The 13,528-nt window shown below is 39.6% G+C and overlaps 1 protein-coding gene across 1 annotated transcript in view; it reads right to left on the reverse strand.

Annotated features, from left to right (window-relative positions):
* The window catches only part of EFCAB5 (EF-hand calcium binding domain 5), a 208,014-nt gene that overhangs the window by 87,457 nt on the left and 107,029 nt on the right, over positions 1-13,528 (reverse strand). The window contains exon 11 of the mRNA XM_047080691.1: positions 3,791-3,946. Coding sequence (XP_046936647.1) covers positions 3,791-3,946 — 156 coding nt within the window. The remainder of the gene's footprint in view (positions 1-3,790; positions 3,947-13,528) is intronic.

Genomic DNA, 13,528 nt, shown 5'->3' on the forward strand with positions numbered 1-13,528 from the left:
ACTCCCCTGGGAAGCCATCTGGTCCTGGACTCTTATTTGTTGGGAGATTTTTGATAACCGATTCAATTTCTTCGCTGGTTATGGGTCTGTTCAAGCTTTCTATTTCCTCCTGATTGAATTTTGGAAGAGTGTGGGTGTTTAGGAATTTGTCCATTTCTTCCAGGTTGTCCAATTTGTTGGCATATAATTTTTCATAGTATTCCCTGATAATTGTTTGTATCTCTGAGGGATTGGTTGTAATAATTCCATTTTCATTCATGATTTTATCCATTTGGGTCATCTCCCTTTTCTTTTTGAGAAGCCTGGCTAGAGGTTTGTCAATTTTGTTTATTTTTCAAAAAACCAACTCTTGGTTTCGTTGACCTGCTCTACAGTTTTTTTAGATTCTATATTGTTTATTTCTGCTCTGATCTTTATTATTTCTCTTCTTCTGCTGGGTTTAGGCTGCCTTTGCTGTTCTGCTTCTATTTCCTTTAGGTGTGCTGTTAGATTTTGTATTTGGGATTTTTCTTGTTTCTTGAGATAGGCCTGGATTGCGATGTATTTTCCTCTCAGGACTGCCTTCGCTGCATCCCAAAGCGTTTGGATTGTTGTATTTTCATTTTCGTTTGTTTCCATATATTTTTTAATTTCTTCTCTAATTGCCTGGTTGACCCACTCATTCGTTAGTAGGGTGTTCTTTAACCTCCATGCTTTTGGAGGTTTTCCAGACTTTTTCCTGTGGTTGATTTCAAGCTTCATAGCATTGTGGTCTGAAAGTATGCATGGTATAATTTCAATTCTTGTATACTTATGAAGGGCTGTTTTGTGACCCAGTATATGATCTATCTTGGAGAATGTTCCATGTGCACTCTAGAAGAAAGTATATTCTGTTGCTTTGGGATGCAGTTCTAAATATATCTGTCAAGTCCATCTGATCCAATGTATCATTCAGGGCCCTTGTTTCTTTATTGACCGTGTGTCTAGATGATCTATCCATTTCTGTAAGTGGAGTGTTAAAGTCCCCAGCAATTACCACATTCTTATCAATAAAGCTGCTTATGTTTATGGGTAATTGTTTTATATATTTGGGGGCTCCGGTATTCGGCGCATAGACATTTATAATTGTTAGCTCTTCCTGGTGGATAGACCCTGTAATTATTATATAATGCCCTTCTTCATCTCTTGTTACAGCCTTTCATTTAAAGTCTAGTTTGTCTGATATAAATATGGCTACTCCAGCTTTTTTTTGGCTTCCAGTAGCATGGTAAATAGTTCTCCATCCCCTCACTCTCAATCTAAAGGTGTCCTCAGGTCTAAAATGAGTCTCTTGTAGACAGCAAATAGATGGGTCTTGTTTTTTTATTCATTCTAACACCCTATGTCTTTTGGTTGGCGCATTTAATCCATTTACATTCAGTGTTATTATAGAAAGATATGGGTTTAGAGTCATTGTGATGTCTGTATGTTTTATGCTTGTAGTGATGTCTCTGGTACTTTGTCTCACAGGATCCCCCTTAGGGTCTCTTGTAGGGCTGGTTTAGTGGTGACAAATTCCTTCAGTTTTTGTTTGTTTGGGAAGACCTTTATCTCTCCTTCTATTCTAAATGACAGACTTTCTGGATAAAGGATTCTCGGCTGCATATTTTTTTCTGTTCAACACATTGAAGATCTCGTGCCAATCCTTTCTGGCCTGCCAAGTTTCAAAAGAGAGATCAGTCACGAATCTTATAGGTCTCCCTTTATATGTTAGGGCACGTTTATCCCTTGCTGCTTTCAGAATTTTCTCTTTATCCTTGTATTTTGCCAGTTTCACTATGATATGTCGTGCAGAAGATCGATTCAAGTTACGTCTGAAGGGAGTTCTCTGTGCCTCTTGGATTTCAATGCCTTTTTCCTTCCCCAGTTCAGGGAAGTTCTCAGCTATTATTTCTTCAAGTACACCTTCAGCACCTTTCCTTCTCTCTTCCTCCTCTGGGACACCAATTATGCATATATTATTTCTTTTTAGTGTATCACTTAGTTCTCTAATTTTCCCCTCATACTCCTGGATTTTTTTATCTCTCTTTTTCTCAGCTTCCTCTTTTTCCATAATTTTATCTTCTAGTTCACCTATTCTCTCCTCTGCCTCTTCAATCCGAGCCGTGGTCGTTTCCATTTTATTTTGCATCTCGTTTAAAGCGTTTTTCAGCTCCTCCTGACTGTTCTGTAGTCCTTTGATCTCTGTAGCACGAGATTCTCTGCTGTCCTCTATATTGTTTTCAAGCCCAGCGATTGATTTTATGACTATTATTCTAAATTCACTTTCTGTTATATTATTTAAATCCTTTTTGATCAGTTCATTAGCTGTTGTTATTTCCTGGAGATTCTTTTGAGGGGAATTCTTCCGTTTGGTCATTTTGGATAGTCCCTGGAGTGGTGCGGACCTGCTGGGCACTTCCCCTGTGCTGTGGTGTATAACTGGAGTTCGTGGGCGGGGCCACAGTCGGACCTGATGTCTGCCCCCAGCCCACCGCTGGGGCCACAGACTGGTGTGTGCCATCTCTTCCCCTCTCCTAGGGGCGGGATTCACTGTGGGGTGGGGTGGCCCGTCTGGGCTACTTGCACACTGCCAGGCTTGTGGTGCTGGGGATCTGGCGTATTAGCTGGGGTGGGTAGGCAAGGTGCACGGGGGCAGGAGGGACAGGCTTAGCTGCTTCTCCTTCGGTGATCCACTTCAGGAGGGGCCCTGTGGCAGCGGGAGTCAGACCCACTGCCGGAGGGGTGGCTCCGCAGAAGCACAGTGTTGGGTGTTTGCCCGGAGCAAGCAAGTTCCCTGGCAGGAACTGGTTCCCTTTGGGATTTTGGCTGGGGGATGGGCGAGGGCGATGGTGCTGGCTAGCGCCTTTGTTCCCCGCCAAACTGAGCTCTGTCATCCAGGGGCTCAGCAACTCTCCCTCCCTTTGTCCTCCAGCCTTCCCGCTTTCCGAGCAGAGCTGTTAGCTTATAACCTTCCAGATGTCAAGTCCCGCTTGCTGTCAGAACACACTCCGTCCAGCCCCTCCGCTTTTGCAAGCCAGACTCCGGGGCTCTGCCTGGCCAGCGGGCCGCCCCTCCACCCCGGCTCTCTCCTGCCAGTCTGTGGAGCACGCACCGCCTCTCCGCCTTTCCTACCCTCTTCCGTGGGCCTCTTGTCTGCGCTTGGCTCTGGAGACTCCATTCTGCTAGTCTTCTGGCGGTTTTCTGGGTTATTTAGGCAGGTGTAGGTGGAATCTAAGTGATCAGCATGACGCGCGGTGAGCCCAGCGTCCTCCTATGCCGCCATCTTCTGCCGGTCTCCTGAAATACTTTTTGATATAAACTTTTCTTATTTTAAGAAGCAGCATAATACAATGTGGTAAGCTTCCTATTCCCAACAATTTATTTTCTATAGGAAGCCAGCAGCAAAGAGAGTAAGCAAAAACAATCTTAAAAAAATACATTCTTAAGAATGGAAAGAGACAAGTTGTACATTGTAAAATGGCAGTGCCATTGAAGACATGGTCTATAGGCTGGTACCAGTCTGTGACAAGAAAGGTATAGAAATTGAGGATAGTATCTAAAAAATTGTATAGCAATTTGAGAAAGTAACAGATAAATCATATTTGAATCTAATAATAAAAAATGTGGATTGTCTTTTGTACGTGCATTTTTCCCCCCCAGCAATCCGTTTTCATTGAGTGTTAGTCCACAATGGTTTAGCAATTAAAAACATCACCATCCACAACAACCTAAAATCCAGTCCTTCACAAAAAAATAGTTTGAGAAGTATTGCTTTAAGGTCTTATCCTACCTTCCCACGGTCACAACACAGGAAGAGTTCAGCAAACATCTGCCTCCGCATATCCGTTTTTATGATCTCCCGGAATTCATCTGCACAATGACAGAGGTGCTTAAGGAGTTTCTCAAACATTTCACTTTTAAAGTCTGCAATGTATGAGGAGATGTACTGCAGAGAAAAAGAAGATAAATGATTGATTTAAAACTGGGCTCTTTACTTGGATTTTCCCTGGGATTCAGTTGATGCGTATGAAATTATTGGCTACGATTTTTTCCATATCATTTGCTTGTCACGTGAATAAAGCATTTTCATGTTAGTACTATTCTTCAGCTGTGCTGCAGACAGAGGTAATTAATACAAAACCATACACCAGTGAGACTAAATATTTTTGGAGCAACTCCCCTCTAGACCACAACAGCATTATATAGAGCACACTTTTTACCTCCCGGCATGAAATAGCAGCAGTTATAAAACGTTGCCTGTAAGTTAATAGTTCTAAAAATTGGATGCAGTTTTCTTTTGATGAATGGCATATAAAACCATGTGTTTTCCGAGACTGGCTACATTTAATTATTGGAGTATAAAGAATGGGGATTGTGCAAAGTTTCTGCATCTTCTGATATTATAATAAGGTATCCTTTGTCTATTTTTTTTTTGAAAGTATAGAGTCTGAAGACATCTATGCTTATGGGCCATTTCTCTTGGTTCCTATTGAACAGATTCCCAGAAGTGGGATTGTTAGCTTAGAAGGTAAATGCATCTGTTTTTTGGGTAGGATTTTACATCAGGCTTGGGCTTTTTTGTTCTTCCAATACTAATGAATACCATTCCTCCTCAGCCTCACCACCAGTGTGTATTGTCTTCTGGATTTTCCCTCATTTTATGGGTCAGGAACATAACATTCTTGATCTATACTTGACTATAAAGATCTTATGTTAAGGGACAAATGGATCTAGTGCTGGAAGAGTTTCTGAGGGAACCTTTCTTGAAGTGTTAGCCCAACTCATAAGTAAATGATTTCCTTGTCTGTCCCAGCACAGTGGTAGCCAAATTTGTACTGGGAGTCCAATTTGGATCAAATCGCCCTACTTCCATAGCCATAAATGATTGGAGCAGGGGATGATCCCTGATATAAACAAAGCCATTCAGATTCTTTCCACTAGAAATTGGGAATTAGGACTGGGAAATGGTTGGTTGTCCTCTGAGAGGGGCTGGACTTGTGAATGTAAACTTAAGAGTTTTGGGTGGCCAGATTCCTCCAGGTAAATGGAGGATGCAGGATAAGTCAGTATATAGAGACAGATGAAACAGAAAGCAGAAAGAAGAGTCTTGATTTTTCCAAGTCCCTGACTTCCAGAAGTCAGACCATATTCTTGCTCTTGGACTCCATACATTTCATTTTCATCTACATTAACTCAGGTTGGCTTCTGTTTCTTACAATTAAAGGAGACTAATATAGCTTGCCTAAAATGGAATGTTTTATTGGCATATTTCATTGGCATAATTTTTGAAATGAAGAATGTAGTAGACATTTCACTTCCTCACTAATATCATCTAGGCAAATTTAGAATGTACTATGTAAGAGATACATTAGGCTTGAATCCATGCAAATGAATCATAAACCATATTCAATTGACTTAGAGATCAAAAGAGGAAATTTAAAGCAGTGTAAGAGAGGTTTTCTAAATATTTCGTTTCATTGGCAGCCGAAACCTTCTAATTGTCATTATTTCTGATGGATCAATGAGTACAGTTAAGTTCTTATGTGTTCCCTTGGGATGCATAATAGTGTAATGGTTAAGAACTCACATTTTGCCTCATCAAAATACCAATGCATTTTTCACAGAAATGGAACAAAGAATCCCAAAATTTGTATGGGACCATAAAAGACTTCAAATAACACAAGCAACCTTGAGAAAGTAGAATCAAGCTGGAGACATCACGCTTCCTGATTTCAAGCTATACTGCAAGACTAGAGTTAGCAAAACAGTACAGTACTGGCATAAACATAGACACATAGATCCATGGAATAGAATAGAGACCCCAGAAATAAACCTATGCATGTATGGTCAACTAACCTATGACAAAGGAGGCAAGAACATACAATGAGGAAAAGACAGTTTCTTCAATAAACAGTGTTGGAAAAACAGGACAGTTACATGCAATTCTACTTCTGGATCTAGAGAAAATGAAAACACCAATTTGATACATGTACCCCTATGTTCATTGAAGTATTATTTACAATAGCCAAGATATGAAAACAATTTAAGTGTCATCGATAGAAGAATGGACAAAAAAGATGTGGTATATGTATACAGTGGAATGTTACTCCACCGTACAAAAGGAGATTGCCATTTGCGACAACATGGATGGACCCAGAAGGTACTATGATAAGTCAAATAAGCCAGACAGAGAAAGACAAATACTTATGATTTCACTTATATACAGAATCGATGAGGCTTTACCAGGCCTGTATTGCAGCTGACTTCTGCCTAATCCTGTTACGCTTCCCTCCCTTCACAACTATTGATCCCTAATAAATAACCTGTGTACCAGGATCCGTCTCAGCATCTGCCTCATGGGGAAAGTGACATTTGAGTCAAGAAGGAGAAGAGGGAGTAAACCATGTGGAAATATGTGAGGAGCACTGTCCTAGAAAAGTGGTAAGGCCCTGAGGTGAGAACATACTTGGGGGTTTCTAGTAATGGCAAGGTAGCTAATGTGACTGAGGCAGAATGAGTGAGGAGTACAGAGAGAGAGGTGAAGACAGGGGTCATCAGACAGTCCAGGTCAAGCCCTGGGGTCATGTTAAGGGCTTTGGTTTTTACTTTAAGTAAGATGGGAAGCCCTTGGAGGGTTTTGAGCAGAAGACTGGCTTAATTTACCTATATTTCTTTTTTAAAAAGTTTATTTATTTTTCAGTAATCTCTGCACCAAATGTGGGGCTGGAACTCATGACTCAGAGATCAAGAGTTGCATCCTCTTCCAACTGAGAGAGCTAGGCACCCCTACCTTCCATTTTAAAAGGCAAGAGTGAAAAGCATAAGAGACTCTTAAAAACTGAGAACAAACTGAGGGTTGATGGGGGGGGTGGGAGGGAGGGTAGGGTAGGTGATGGGCATTGAAGAGGGCATCTTTTGGGATGAGCACTGGGTGTTGTATGGAAACCAATTTGACAATAAATTTCATACATTAAAAAAAAAAGGCAAGAGTGAAAATAAGGGTGTCAGTCAGAAAGCTAATGAAATAAGGCAGTTGTGAGATGATGATGGCTTATAACAGAGTGCAGGTGGTGAGAAGACATCAGATTCTAAACATTTCCAGAAGGTGGAGACAAAAAAAAACCCCTCACATTTTGGAACCTATCTGAGTTCAAATCCCAGTTCCCATATTTACTGGCTGAAACCTTGGCTGAGTCACTGAACTTCCCAGTTTCTTAATTTATAAAATGTGTACCACAGTAGCTTTCTCACTGAGTCATGAAGAGGATCTTGTGTATGTACAGAGTGTAAGTATTTCATGTAATGAGTTCTCTGTAGCCATTGCTCCTGCTTCCTTTTGAGGTAGGTAAAAAAAATTGACCAAGAAAAAGAATAAAAGTCTTCTCAGTAGACATATCTATTTAGAAGGAAAAATCCAATGAGATCAGGGATTCTCAAAATGTTGCCCCTTGACTACAACTCCTGAGAGCTTGTTAGAACCTCTGAGGGCATCACCTCAGAGCTTGTTAGAAATGAAAATTTGGTATAAACTTAGGGGTGCATGTATCCCTTTGAATTAGTATTCTCGTATTCTTTGGGTAAATACCCAGTAGTGTGATTGCTGGATCATAAGGTAGTTCTATTTTTAACTTTTTGAGGAACCTCCATACTGTTTTCCACAGTGGCTGCACCAGTTTGCTCTCCCACCAACAGTGCATGAGTGTTTCTTTTACAGAAGCATTATTTATAATAGCTAAGATATGGAAGTAGCCTCAGTGTCCATCGATTGATGAATAGATAAAGAAGATGTGGGATATAAATTATGGAAAGAGCCTAAATGTCCATCAACTGATGAATGGATAAAGAAATTGTGGTTTATATACACAATGGAGTACTACGTGGCAAGGAGAAAGAATGAAATATGGCCCTTTGTAGCAACGTGGATGGAACTGGAGAGTGTTATGCCAAGTGAAATAAGCCATACAGAGAAAGACAGATACCATATGGTTTCACTCTTATGTGGATCCTGAGAAACTTACCAGAAACCCGTGGGGGAGGGAAAGGAAAAAAAAAAAAAAGAGGTTAGAGTGGGAGAGACCCAAAGCATAAGAGACTCTTAAAAACTGAGAACAAACTGAGGGTTGATGGGGGGTGGGGAGGAGAGGAGGGTGGGTGATGGGTATTGAAGAGGGCATCTTTTGGGATGAGCACTGGGTGTTGTATGGAAACCAATTTGACAATAAATTTCATATATTGGGGAAAAAAATAAGATGTGGGATATATACAATAGAATATTACTCAGCCATAAAAAAAGAATGAAATCTTGCCATTTGCAACAACAGGGATGGAGCTAGGGAGTATAATGCTAAGTGAAATAAGTCAGTAGGAGAAAGACATATATCATATGATTTCACTCATATGTGGAATTTAAGAAACAAAACAAAAAAGTAAAGGGGAAAAAATAAGACAAAGAGAGAGAAACAAATCAAGAAACTGACTCTTAACTATAGAGAACAAATTGATGGCTACCAGAGGGAAGGGGTGAGTAGGATGAGTTAAATAGGTGATGGGGATTAAAGAGAGCACTTGTGATGAGAACAGGGTGATGATATATGGAAGTGTTGTTACTATATTGTATACCTGAAACTAATATGATACTGTATGTTAACTGGAAATAAAAAGAAACTTAACTTTAAAAAAAAAGAAAGAAACACAATCCTTTGGGTGGCTATTAAAGCAAAATGCATTTAAAGAAACAAACACTTTTCTCCAAAAAAAAAAAAAAAAAGGAAGAAGAAATGTAAATTTGGGGACCCTACTCCAGATCTACTGAATCAGAAACTCAGAGGCGAGTGGGATCCAGAATCTGTGTTTTTAAAAGCCCTCTGGGAGCAAAATACACTTCTAGCTCTTAAACAGGCTCCTTCCTGTCACAAGTGTGCAGAGTCAGAACAGAAATAATATGAGTTAATGTCACATGACCAGACTAGCTGCCCCCAGAGTTCTTGGAGAAGGGAAATCATCTTTCTTTCCCCCTCTTAAAATACGGACGGACCCAAACACTTTTCCACTGTTATTCTTTCCTTGTATCTCAACACTCAGAAATCCTGTGACATTAGCCAGTGGGGGGCATGTGGTTGTGTAAACTATGTATAGAAATCTAAGTGGGCCCGTCAAGGAGACTGGGTCCTTGGGTCTTTTTCCTCCAACTTTACACATGGTAACTTGAAATAAAAAGTCCACTCTGGAGTGAAAAAAATAAAATAAAATATAAAAATAAACCCTCTGGGCTATTTTTATGTTTACTAAAGGCTGAGAACCATTGAAATATATGACATGCGGGCGACTGGTCCTAATTATTCCAGAATCCTAATGTTGTTTAATATATAAATTAACCTTTTGGGAATTGACCTCAAAGACATTTGAGTTTTCTGGATGCGGTAATCCTATTAAACCACGGCTTAGTTTAACTGCCTCTCCAAGAGACACTTCAACATTCTGGACTTATAGAGTATGGGTTTTCTGAGTGAGTGTGTTCTGTAAGTGTGGGCTATATGACGTAAAGACTAGCAATTGCCAACTAACTACAAATTCCAAACAGAACAATTACAGAAGTTTGTCGGTATCTCTTCTAAAAACAGAGAAAGCAAAAACACATGGCCTTTGTGTTTTCATAGCCTCCCAAGGAATAAAACAATGAATACCTGCCAATCCTGAAATGATTGCCTAGTTTAATTTAAGAATATAATGAACTACTAATATCCTTCAGTTTAATAGCTCTGTGAGCTGATAAACACTTGAATTGTACTTAATCAAGTTATCTTCATGTGCTGGGTCCCAGTGTGATGAATTCTGGACTTTTTCTTTCTGACTTAAAAACCAAAATGTTGAGAATATAGTGAAAGTCACAATTAACAGACTGATAGCTACTGTTAAATTCTACAACTCTGGGCCATTAGGATTCATATTTATTTAACTGTAGACATACTGGAGAGTTGATGAAGTGGGTAATATAAGAGTGATGGAAAGAAAACTATATTTGGAAGCTGTTTTAGGCATTAACTTCCAAACTATATATGTAAGTCCTGGTAGCATATAACATTTTCAGAAATGCCTGCAGATGAGGACTATAAAATATTGAAATACACAGATTATATTGGCTATCTATCATTGAAGAAGTGGTGTGTTCATATAGGATTTGGACAGAAAATTAGCTTTCCAGTCTCAGAGAGGGAATTTTTAAAAACAATTAATGCTAATTAATATGCCCAACAAAACAGAAATATACTTTAACTTTTCCAATTTTTGAAAATCAGAATCATTTGCTTAACAAATGAATTTCAACAAAGGCTTTATTCAATTATCCAATAATAATAATACATAATATAGTACATATTATATATAATACATATTATATATAATTATCCAATAATAACAAAAGTAATAAAATAAAATAATAAATAAATAAAATAAAAATAATAAAAGTAATAGACTGAAACACACGATTTTCCCCCTATTGGTAAAAGGCAGCTTAGGCAATGTTATCGGTTAGGTTGTGTCCCCCCAAAGTTCATACATTGAAGGCCTAACCCTTAGTACCCCAGATTGTGACTGTGTTTTGAGATAGGATCTTTAAAGAGGTAATTAAGGGGCGCCTGGGTGGCTCAGTCGGTTAGACGTCTGACTTCAGCTCAGGTCACGATCTCACGGTCCGTGAGTTCGAGCCCCGCGTCGGGCTCTGGGCTGATGGCTCAGAGCCTGGAGCCTGCTTCCGATTCTGTGTCTCCCTCTCTCTCTGCCCCTCCCCCGTTCATGCTCTGTCTCTCTCTGTCTCAAAAATTTAAAAAACGTTAAAAAAATAATAAAAAAAAATAAAGAGGTAATTAAATTAAAATGAGGTCATTAAGGTGGGCCAAAAGCTAATATGACCAGTGTCCTAATAAGAAGAGGAAATTTGGACACAGACATGTGCAGAGGAAAGACCATGAGAAGGCACGGGGAGAAGATGACCATCTATCTATAAGCCAAGGAGAGAGACCCTCAAAAGAAACTAACCCTGCCAATACCTTGTCTTGGACTTCCAGCCTTCAGAACCATGAGAAATTAAATTTCTGATGTTTAAGTCACCCAGTACTTTGTTATGGTAGTCCTAGAAAACTGATACAAACAATAAGAAATTACTGATCAGCAAATTCCTTGATTTATGTATTTCTTACAGTTGAAGACCACGTAGGAAGACACACACCTGGGAGGACAGTTTACCATAGACCGTCCCATTTCCTGGGCTTAAAATTCCCTCATTTCTCCCTCATTTTCCTCATGCAGTTTTCACAAGATATTGCTACTCCTACCTCTACCTCCACCAAAGCCATCATTCCTTCAGTCAGAAAAAGACAAATATCATATGACTTCACTCATATGATACAAAACAGATGAACATAAGGGAAGGGAAGCAAAAATAATATAAAAACAGGGAGGGACACAAAACATAAGAGACTTAAAATATGGAGAACAAAAAGAGGGTTACTGGAGGGGTTGTGGGAGGGGGGATGGGCTAAATGGGTAACGGGAATTAAGAAATATGCTCCTGAAATCATTGTTGCACTATATGCTAATTAACTTGGATGTAAATTTAAAAAATAAATTAAATTAAATGGTAAAACACACACACACACACAAAAAAAGCCATCATTCTTCCTTCTTCTGTCCTTCCCTGCCATAACTCAAAGCATATGAAACACAAAATAAACAGAACAAAACAACACAAATTACAAAATGCAAAATTATAAATAACAGAATAGAGAGTCACTCAGATACATACCATTTTGGGGAAAATGCACAGCCTGGATTTAGTAGAATATGTTAAAGGAAAGATACAGTCTTTGAGTAATTTGATGAAACCTCTCTATTTTAAAATTTAAACTTTGAGTCACATCAGCTTGAAGGCTGTGTGATTGGTACAAAACAACTGAGCCTAAGAAAGTGGCTATCTCAAAGCAGACCACTACAGAGCAAGAACAGACTAAGCCCCAGAGAAGAGAATTCAGGCAGAGATGTGGCCTTTATTTACTCCTCTTTAACTCCCTAGTTTCTTAGTGTCACAAAATCAGAAGTTAATATCTGAATCCCACTGTATAGTATTTGTAGTTTTTGCATAGAATTCTTCTCAAGCCTATTATATAATTCAGGTGCAGATCTCAGACTGTTTGAAGTCCAGGCCTACTGAAGGATGCTCCCAGGAAACTGACCCTCACTTTACCCAGTCCCACAGTAAACAAGATGCTAGATTGTTTTCACTTGCCTCTGGTGAGCAGGTAGGTGCAGCCAGAGTTTCCACAATGACCAGGTAGGAGATAGGATCAAAGCAAAGCAAACTCAGAGTGGTTGACTGCCTCAGTTTGCCTGGGACTTCCCTAGTTTTAGCACTGAGAGTCCCATGTTCTAAGAAACCCCTCACTTCCAAGCAAATCAGAATGGTTTGAAACTCTAAACATTGATCCATGCCAATGGTCTAATTCCTGTGGGAAACTCTGGAGGAACCTCTGTTTGGAAGCATACTGTGTTGTATCCTGCTTTATATAACAAACCATCTCTGTTAATACCTGAATCCTTTGCTATAAAAGAAATTTTACAGCCTTTAACTGTGTGTGAAGCATCTTTCCATTACCATCCCATTGGACAACCACACATAGGACAAGCTGTACAGAGAGTTCTTATTCTATGGTATGCATTCATCCATTCTCAATCCATTTGTTGTATTTATGTAATCACAAGATAAAGAATATGTATTTGTTATAGATAACTGGGAAGGATGAAGAACACAAATGACAATTTGAGTCAGGAGTCTGGTGCCTAGAATGAGCAGAAATGATAAGCAGGTCACACTCCCCTAGAGAATAATGCTTTAGAAGACTTCACTCTTGTTTGAGAAGGCCATACTTTGTACTACTTTGAAGGCAAGAGTTCAGGGGACTAACTTTGAAATTATACTAGGGAAGGAATATAACCCAGGCCAGAGCCAGCTGATACAATCAGTAGAAACAGAAGTATGTCAATCTCTGGAGCCCCCAGAGGTAGGGAAGGAGGATCTGCAGTGATAAGAGGTCAGCCTCCCTCAGTTCCTCACTCTGGGACCTTAGAAGATTCTCCTCTACCTGAGGCCATCCTTACCCCTCATTCCATGAACTCTTGTCATACTAAGTCTTGTATGTGGCCATCACTAATGATTTAGAGATAACAAATTTCCTTTCCCTGGTAGTGCATGGTGATGCCTTCTTCAGGTAGCATTTTCCCCACAGAAATTGTCACTTTTATTAAGAACTCCATTTCAGGCACATTCAAACCACAGACTCCAGCCACTACACAAAATATTGCTTCTATTTAGGAAATGGGTTCGAAGTTCCAAACAACCTACGGAAACCTTTTTCTTTGGAGGGAGGGCATACAGCCACTTGTGGGACTGTCATTTAAAAATTATGGGCACTTTAGGGGCACCTGGGTGGCTCAGTCTGTTAAGCGTTGGATTTCGGCTCAGGTCATGACCTCCTGG

The sequence above is a fragment of the Lynx rufus genome, unplaced genomic scaffold (genome assembly GCF_022079265.1).
Source record: "Lynx rufus isolate CCGP_SWC_20201006 ecotype Redwood Valley unplaced genomic scaffold, mLynRuf1.p SCAF_18, whole genome shotgun sequence".
Lineage (NCBI taxonomy): Eukaryota > Metazoa > Chordata > Mammalia > Carnivora > Felidae > Lynx > Lynx rufus.